The sequence below is a fragment of the Harpegnathos saltator genome, unplaced genomic scaffold (assembly GCF_003227715.2).
Source record: "Harpegnathos saltator strain DR-91 unplaced genomic scaffold, Hsal_v8.6 scaffold539, whole genome shotgun sequence".
Taxonomy (NCBI): Eukaryota; Metazoa; Arthropoda; class Insecta; order Hymenoptera; family Formicidae; genus Harpegnathos; species Harpegnathos saltator.
The window spans coordinates 1,568,832-1,578,579 of record NW_020230359.1 but is presented as its reverse complement, the minus strand read 5'-3'; the positions used below and the strand labels follow the sequence as shown (position 1 = coordinate 1,578,579).

Sequence of the window (9,748 nt, the reverse complement as noted above, 5' to 3'; positions counted from 1 at the left end):
GTATCGGGAATCTATCTTTTGTACTGCCCCTTGGGCAATACAAAAATTTACTCAGGGCTGACAATCTTTATATTGCCTCGTCGATGGTTTACGTCTTACGCCTGAACAACGCCGCCTTGACATACTTTTGTATCAACAATATAGATGGCGCTCGTACACACAGATCGTCTGAAGTCCCTAGATTTATTAAGTACCGCAATCCTCCGCCATTTTGGCTCCAACAACGCGGTACATTCAGAACGCAAAGATATGATGTACATAAAATATTTTGTACATAAAATAGAAAAATTGTTCATGATATTAAATAGTGTTTTTATTGATATTTTTTGGCCTTGTTAACATAAGACCTCATCGCAGCGCTTCTATTATTATGTACAGTTTGGTGTTGAACAGTCAAATTATCAGGTAAATAACTTACATTTATATACAGTATATAAAGTATTGAGCATCTATATGCTGCAAATAATTGCACATGTTGTCGGGTTGATTGTTGTTTTGTAATTAATTTTGTTATTTTAGTCTCCCAGTTAACCTACCATGTGCTGGTGAAGAAAAATTTGAAATTATATCTAATATATGAAATATAAAAATATATCTGTCATCTGCGGTGCAACGACTGATTGACTGATTACAAAGCAACAATCAACTTGACATGTGCAATTATTTGCAGCATATAGATGCTTAATGCTTTACTTTATATAAATATAAATTACTTATCTGATATTTGTTCCTTTACTTCTTTATATGTTCCTTGTTTCATGTTGTATAAACTTCATTCCATAGCTAACGATAATGGCACATTGATTCCGGTGCAAAGAATGATGCTGCATGAGTGATGCGCATCAAGGCTTACACTTTGGCAACTTTTCCTCACAGGAGATTATTCTCCAACTATAAATATTCTGCAAGCACATGGTATGCTGCGAAGCTGAAACAAGAAAATGAATTAAAGGAAAGAATCGACCCAACAATATCCACAGTCACAGACAGCACGTACATAATTAATCTTTTATTATATGTATACACACATATATATATATATATATGAATATTAACTACTTACTCTGATATTTCTTTATCGTCCATTTGTTTCTTCTGCTATTTTCCTTGTGTAAACTCCTCTTTAATCTTGCACAGACTTCATTCCATTGTTAACGATGTTGGCAGAATGACTCCACTACAAAGAATTATGCCATAAATATGATATTATGATGTATCGAAACTTAAACATTACAACTATACAATTACATTTAATAATAATCTATTAATTTATAAATATATATATTCACACATTCGTATAATTATTTTTTTACCTCATTTATCTCCATGCACTCCACGTTTCCCACCTATTTACGTCATTTTAATATATTTTTATTTTAATTTAATGCCACATTTTGTAATTTATATTAATATTTATGAAGCGAATTACAATTTTTCGATATTTATTGTTTACACGCACCCATATCTGTCAAAAAGGTTAGATAAATTGCACTTAATGTGTAGATACGTTATGAAAGTTGTTCTACGTACACTTTTTAACGCCATTTTGGCTCCAAATTTTTATACATTGGGTTTGTTTTCTATTGCTGAACTGGCTGTACTAACTTACGTATTAACTTACTTACTTGTTCTCTTCTTAGGTCATTATCACTATCAAAAACACCTGCAGAGTATGTGGCATTTACGTATAAATAGCCGAGGCAACGCAAAAAATTTATCTCTTGATCCAAGTTTGCCTTTATACAAAAAAAAAAAAGAGAGAAGAAAGAACACCAAATCCTTATTAATTTCAACGACGCGTTGTATATACAATTAGTACGATATGCCTTCTTCATAGCATATCAGAGTAACATACCGTTGTTTACACGCACCGGCGATATCAACAGAAAGATTATTGCACGTGTTAAACAATTTGTGTAAATTAGGCCATTGTTCGTAAGAACGATTGATCTACTTGTAACATGTTTACCGCTGCAGTTTCGAATGAAAAGTCTGTTCGCTACAGTTTCACGTGACTCGCGCGTTTTTCATCGAGGTACCTTGTTGCAACAGTCTAAGGATGAATTACTAAAAACGCTCGTCGGCGTTTTTGGTAAAGAGCATTGACGCAATTGCAAAAGAGAAAAGGGAAGGAAAAGCAAACATGATTCCGATATCAAAGTGCCAGACGAATGTACCAGCGAAGACCGAACAGCTATCTTATCTATCTACTTTCCGCTGCTGCTGCGACGATACACTGTGATACACTTGTGATAGATACTCGACGACGAATCCTGCAGATTAGATGTCACCGATTGCTTTCGCTGTGTGAGATGCGGTCGCACTCGTGAACTTCGGGCAAACAACTCGTCGTTTAACACCGCCGCGAAACAAATACGCTCGCGAGCACGATAATCACCGGTTCAAACAACACCGCGCGGTCAGCGCGGTTCCGCGCTTGTTCCGCGCCGGCAATTTCTGCAAATTTCTGATCTTCCTATTCGGTTTCACAACGATTGATCGTTAAAGATAGCGACCGCGAGCCGGCCTCGCAACGAAGATGATGAGTATCCTCTTATCGGAGCAATGTATCACGCGTGTCGATAAAAGAATATCATCGACGAGCTGACCTGCTAACATTCCGATCGCGGTCTGGACCTTTCAACGGTGATAAACGTTAACGTTAACGGCTCCGGTCGCGCGGTTGAGTCTGCCACGATCGTAGGCGCGAAGCATCGACGACGACCACGACGATATCATAATCGTCCAGAAGCGAAGATAAGATTTGCAACAGTCATCGCCATTACCGCGGCGCGCACCGCCGCGATCGCCGCTGCTGCTGCTGTCGTCGCCGCGACTGCAAAGAGTCCAACAGGGTCCGGGAGCGATGTGTCACTGAATTTTGAATCATTGTCCGCCGAGTGCGAACGGGCTTGTGTGCAGCACGCTTCTCTTCCTTCATTCATCGATTCGCCGGCGAACGGGAGACTCCGCGAGATGACGCAGAAAAGGGAAAATACGAAGCTCGTGAAGATCGAGCTGAAGAGGGAGCTGGGACTTTTCAGCGCGGTCAGCATTATCCTGGCGGTGATGATCGGTAGGACGCAATGTGTTCAACTTTACAATTTCATTTTGCGATAGCAAGCTGTAAGCCGTGAGTGCGACCCGTCCCAATCCCGTCTGAAAATCACATGACGTTTCGCGCTTCTACGCAATGTAGCATGCGATAAAAAGAGTCTTCAACGCACGCGCGCGCGCGCATTCTTGCTTCACCGTTGTTGACCGTTGTTGCAAATTCTCAGTCACGCCAGTCCGGTTGAAATTGAGAGTTGAGTGTGAGAGTAATCAAGATGCACGCGCGCGCGCAAAGCCGATGAGTTTCCGATACATCGAGAGACAAAGACTCAGCAGTGCTTGAGAGCATTTTTCTTTCGTTAATTATTATTATACATAATGCTGTGCGTATATGCCTGATGATATTCTCTTTATGTCTATCTATTGTTTTCTTTGTAATTGCTTGTAATTTGTGTCTATTTATGAATTTTTTTTTACGCTCTCGCGACTCTTGCTCGCAACTGCAGTCGAGCGTATAAACGGAATAGCGCGACAAAGAAAGCGCGGCATAAAGAAAGCGGGCACGTTGAAATCCTAGTGAAGATCCAGCGGTATAATTTTTGTACCACCGTTGTATCGTGCTATAAAAAGATATCGTGCGTCGTGCGTGTTTTGTTGCAAGTCGCGAAAATAATTTCTGTGTGTATTGTTTGGCGATGCAGCAGTACGAAAGAAAAATGAAGCACATTCAACCCGATATTTCCGAGTCACATATATATATATATATATACGTATAATCGTACACATTTGCGCTCGCTGATGAGAAGAGGGAACTCCGCGCAGAGAAAATCTTTATAAACCACGCGGTATAAATCAATGTGGTAAACTCTTCGGATACATCTAAGAGCTTCGTCGTGGAGATGATAATGCACGCAGTTTCCACTCAACCATGGAAAATCTTTCTGCAAAGAGTGGGGAAGTGAAAGGAATCGTCGGTGAATGCAATTTACATACTAACACCAAGTTACAGATATAGACGTCCGATTTTTCAAACCAAAGGTTACGTCTGAAGATTGTGTCGGGTATTTCTTTATTCCCTTCCGTTCGCTTGGAATTGGCCGCTGGTGTGTCTTAAAATTGCACGATCGAGAATCAACAACAAACAAAGTTATAACAGTTTGCTCCGGAAGTAATGAAAGGACAACAGGATATGATAGAATTGAGAAGCTTTAGCCAAGCGTCAATTTTCTATGCGATTCCTCCGCGCTCTGAAACAATGCTTTCCAGCTTGAGGCAGCGCGGTATTTTTAGCAGCGAGAAAAGTCACTGGCCGAATTTTTCCCAATCTCGTGCGGAATGAACGTGAAAGTGCTCTCTTGTACGAATTTTATTTTCACTCCGACCAGTTACGATCGTGAAAACGTGACGAAATGTACCGAAATGTCCGTATGTGTATGTCTGCGTATGACACACGAGAGTTACATATTGCACGCTCTCTGATAACGTAATCACAAAATACTACACAATCTATCGTTGAGTGTTTCTTTAAAGCGACACTGACATAATAATTAACAATGTGCCACAAATTAAGGAATTCGTTAGGCACTCTCCGACGGCTACGATCCGGCGGCCTTTAAGTACATACGATGAGCATATTCGAAGAGCAGTCGGTAGTAATTGCATAATTGTATGGGTCCAAATAAGACACCGCCTCACACATTGAAGCTTTTGTATTTTAATGATTGACCCGGCGGTATATCAAGAATATACTCCTCGTGATCTTAACTAGATACCGGGTGTCAAAGAAAGAAGTGAAAGAAAGCTCGAGAGTTCGATTGTGTCGGCGAGTCAGAGCATTGCGACTTCGAAATCAAATGCGATTTTCTCAAAATTCTAACAACAGATCCCCTTCGGAAGGGGATTTTTCAGTCTTTCAACAACACGTACCTTTTTGTCGACGACTTTTTGTCAAGCTTTTTTTTTTGTCAGCGGTTCATCGATACGGTTCATAATTTTCAGTCAGTTGTGGTCCGTGAGACGATTCTAAGAATTGCTCTTGCGAGAATAAAGAGATCGTTAACCGACCGACCATCTTGGATATCTCGCCAATTAATGTGACAATTTTATATGCGGTTAAAAATGCTGAGGAAGGTTAATAAAGGTTAATAATCGGTCACCCACGTGACATGAAACTACTAGTTGATCGCCGCACCCGATACCCGATACTCGATTAACCTGACTAACATGTATCTCTGGCTAACTAAATCCCAACATTGTTGCCCCCGCTCTCCAGGTTCTGGGATCTTCGTATCGCCAACCAGCGCCCTTGAGCGCTCCGGTTCCGTGGGATTTTGTCTGATCGTCTGGGTCAGCTGCGGTGTGCTGTCCCTATTGGGCGCGTTGGCCTTCGCCGAGCTGAGTACCGTAGTGCCGCGTTCCGGCGCAGAGTACGCATACTTCATCGAGGCCTTTGGGCCTCTGCACGCTTACGCCGGCCAGATACCGGCGTTCACATGCTCCTGGATCTACGTGATGCTGCTGCGACCGGCGGAAGTGGCGGTCATTATACTGACATTCGCGGAGTACAGCGTGCAGCCGTTCACCGGGTTCCTCGGTGACCTACCCCCCGGGTCCATGGCGACGCTGAAGAAGCTCATAGCGATCATGGCACTGGGCGTAATCACGTATATCAATCTCACTAGCGTGAAGCTCTATGTGAAGGTGCAGAACGTATTCACCATATGCAAAGTGTTCGCCTGCATAGTGGTGATAGCTGGTGGGATATGGTGGCTGAGTACCGGCCATACGCAGCTACTCGAGGATCCCTTCCGCGGCACCACCACGTCGATCGGCAACGTGGCATTGGCTTTCTACAGCGGTCTCTGGGCATACGACGGATGGACCTCGGCCTCGATCGTCACCGAGGAAATCAAGAAGCCTGAGATTAACATACGCAGGAGCATCCTCATCGCGGTGCCTACCATCACCGTTCTCTATGTGTCGATGAACTTGATGTACATGGCGGTGTTAACAACACCGGAGATGGTGAGCGCACCGGCGGTGGCTGTTCTATGGGCGAATCGGATTCTACCAGCTTGGATGGGCTTCCTGATACCGCTCGGCGTAGCGCTGTCAACTTTCGGATGCGCCCTTAGCGTGCAATTCGGTGTGTCAAGGCTCTGTTTCGTTGCGGGAAGAGAGGGCCACGTGCCGCGTGTCTTCAGTTACGTGCACATTAAGAAAATGACGCCGGCTGCGGCCGTGGGTTTTCAGGGCATGCTCACGTTCGTCTGTCTGCTGGTGGGCAACATAATCGAACTCATAGAGTTCGCCAGTTTCCTCACGTGGGTGTTCTACGGATTAGCGATGGTATCGCTGATAATCATGCGACGAACAAAACCTAACGCCCACAGACCGTATTCTGTGCCCATCGTGATACCTTGGCTGGTGCTATGCATCTCCATCTTCCTCGCGGTATTACCGATAGTCTATGAACCGTCGGTCAAGTATCTCTTTGCGCTCCTATTCATCCTATGTGGTATCGTCGTTTATCACATCTACGTGTACAAGAAGACCACAAGTACTTTAGCAGGTAGGTGAATGTAGGTTGAATGTAAAGATAAAACAAGCGCATCATTGCCGTGCAATTATGATGAGTATAATTTTACTTATCCACTATGAATGACATGAATTTTTACGTATGTTCTTTTTCAGCCAAATTAACATACTTCGTGCAAGCATTGTGCCTAGTCGTCGCGCCAGACAAAGGAGACTAATCAGATATTCACCATCGATGTACATAAGTAATAATGTTTGCTCATGTAATACTCGAAGATACTCGTTGTTCGAACTAGATATTTTGTCGTTCGCCAAGAAATCACACTGTGTGTGTGTGTGTGTGTTTTCTATAGTTATTTCCTTCATTACCCGAAATGTGCCTTGACGAACCTGAATCTTTATACGACAGGAGTGAGCAGAATTAACAATATTCCCTATGCTATGCTAAGAAAAATGCTTGCATAGATATTTATATATTTTCAGAATTAATTAAAGTGTTTTACACAAAGTGTATATCGATACAATTGATAGAATGTTCTCATACAAGATGTAAATGCTTAGGAAAATAACATTTTGTTATTATATTTGTTACGATAGTGCGCAATATTTTGTAATATCTATATTTACTTTATATATGAACATGTAGATATAATAAATATCGACGATAGAACATTAATTATAATATAATAAATTGTAATATATATAAAGTTTATATATACAATATCATACATTTATTATATCTAATAATATTTCATATCCAAAATGCTAAATGGCTTGTAAAAAGTAAAATCTTAGTCCGTACAACCTTTATGTTCTGTTTCTTTCGATACTTTTTTCAATTTATGCTTATACTTTTATAAGCTTAACGGTGAATTATTTCACGTGAGATTATTATAAATATCGAAAATTATGTAACAAAAATATCGTCCCATATATAAAAAGTTCACATATTAAATTAACTGACGCTACTTTCTTTCTTTGATATAAGAGCACTTCCGACATGTAAATTGTAAATATCATTATGTACAGAAGAAAGTCTATATAAGGCATGTAAATTTAGGAAAGATGCCGTTAGTAATATGCCGTGTAAATTATGAAAAAATGTTGCCAAATATGTTTCGTCGAAAGTTAAAATCCTAGAATAATAAAATTTTAACATAGCTTACTGTCTCACTGTAAAAAGTTATGCCAACATGATATTTAATATCTTATCTGTCCATAAAATATCACCTTTTTTTAGAATATCTTATATAACAAACATCTTTCTAGAAAATATGTCTTTTCATAATGTAACATCGTTTTATACATTGTAAATAATATATAACTGTAAGTAACTTTTATTCGATCTAATATCAGGTTTAATTTAAATTGTAAAATTATTATTAGGGGGATGCACCACATTTCGAACAGATCTGTCTTTCGCTGTAATACATAAAAAATATCTCTTATAAAAGGGAGATATTTACAATTATATCTCTTGTTATTTACCTCAGTATGCGATGAAGCTTTTTGCGGAATTCATTACACAGAGCTTTCTCAGATGCAAGTGCAGTATCGCGCTCCCTCAATTGCTGCCTCAAATGATATATCGTATCTTCTAATGCTTCAAATATTGCCTAAAATTAAGTAAAATATTCATAAAACAACACAAAGAATACACAATGATGTACAAACAAAATTGTCTGTATATATGAAACTCACTCTAGATTCCTCTGCTGTGTCAGATAATACAGGAGGTTCATCCAAACAAAAAAACTCCCTCACACACGAGACACCTATGAGGATGGGGCTACTTAATATACCGTTAACAAATGTCTGAAGTCCAAGTATTCTTTGTTCTAAAAAACTTGGCGCAAAATTGTCACCGAGCCATTTTTTCCTTGGTAATGACAGATGGGCAATAGGAAGTTTTTGCCTTCTTAATTGAGCTAATAATCGAACAAAGTCTGTGTATCTTCTAAACACGAACCAACAATCACCATTTTTCAATTCAACTCGAAGCTTGTAAACCTGCGTATCGAGGCAAGAGGAATCAAAGAAAGAGTTATAGGAAAAGAAATATCTACCTTCAAAATAATTTAAAGTGTATTCCGATATAAACTAATAATACGGCCATATAGAATCGATAATATATATAAAATTCACAAACCGTAAATCTAGCTCTCTCTTCCATAATTTCATAGCCGACAATAGGTATTCTCAAGTCTTCATTGGTGAGAGGTGATTGTAAAATATTTGAGTTGGCATTATTATCGTTAGGATAATCAAACTGTTGTATGGTAAATGAATTTGAGCGGCCGGATCCATCAGAGTCTGGACTATCGAGGACTCTCACTGTACCTGCTTGAGAACTTCTAGCTTTACTAATTGCAAGTGTTACCTCGCTAATACATCCCATACCAGTTTCTGAATTGGACATTTTAACTCCAACAAACTAAACAAAAAACCATGCACACTTAAAATGAGATAATAAGTTGAATTTTATTTCTTTTACCTAAATAAGTCAAAGTTTACCAAAATAAGTCACTAAATAAGTCAAACTCAATAGTCGTTAATCTTTTATGCAGAATTAAAATTATAAGATATAAGACATTATATTACAATATATTGCGAAGTTCGACAAGTAGTGTAAGTAATTAACTTATATGTATTAAATGCATTTAAAGCTTATCTAGAATTAAAAATTTACTCATCATAGATTGATATACGCGACACTTTTTGTATCAAACAGATTTTATACAATAATCAAAATTAAATTGTCCACCGTCATCTTAATGAGTCTAGGATAATTTGTTTTGCATACTAACCTCAGTTATTAATAGATATAAAGTATCCAATCAATGGTTATTGCACTTTTATTATTTTAACACAATCCATAATGCATACCACGATCGCTGTTCTTTAAAAAATACTATATACGCATCATGAAATCACATAATTAAAAAAACACCCTTGTGTTTACTTGACATATTGAAAGTTTGCAAATAATTCATAAAATGAATACGTCTGTTTATAGTTCCACTGTTTACACCTTCTGTACTTTCTCGCAATTTTTCTCTCTCCTTTTCACTCTTACCAAGCATCAAATATATCTACTTCGTTCAAAGTGTAACACAATGCAAAGGATACTTTCCAACAAAGAATATTCCATTGGTTA

The 9,748-nt window shown here is 39.1% G+C and overlaps 2 protein-coding genes and 1 long non-coding RNA gene across 3 annotated transcripts; 1 reads left to right on the top strand and 2 right to left on the bottom strand.

Moving 5' to 3' along the window:
- Positions 1–279: 279 nt before the first annotated feature.
- Positions 280–1,467, bottom strand: LOC105187046 (uncharacterized). Its single transcript, XR_850069.3, has 3 exons — positions 1,314–1,467; positions 1,064–1,177; positions 280–928 (listed from the first exon to the last, which is right to left on the bottom strand). It is a non-coding gene; the product is annotated as an uncharacterized LOC105187046 (long non-coding RNA).
- A 187-nt stretch (positions 1,468–1,654) lies between these two features.
- Positions 1,655–7,261, top strand: LOC105187045 (b(0,+)-type amino acid transporter 1). The gene is made up of 3 exons (XM_011147626.3): positions 1,655–3,076; positions 5,327–6,625; positions 6,748–7,261. Exons 1-3 carry the CDS (start codon positions 2,977–2,979, stop codon positions 6,807–6,809), a joined length of 1,461 nt encoding a protein of 486 aa, XP_011145928.1. The 5' UTR covers positions 1,655–2,976; the 3' UTR covers positions 6,810–7,261.
- Positions 7,262–7,334: 73 nt separating this feature from the next.
- Positions 7,335–9,748, bottom strand: Snx16 (sorting nexin 16). The gene is made up of 5 exons (XM_011147625.3): positions 9,399–9,748; positions 8,741–9,025; positions 8,293–8,601; positions 8,080–8,207; positions 7,335–8,013 (listed from the first exon to the last, which is right to left on the bottom strand). The coding sequence occupies exons 2-5, from the start codon at positions 9,008–9,010 to the stop codon at positions 7,974–7,976; spliced, it is 747 nt and encodes a 248-aa protein (XP_011145927.1). The 5' UTR covers positions 9,011–9,025; positions 9,399–9,748; the 3' UTR covers positions 7,335–7,973.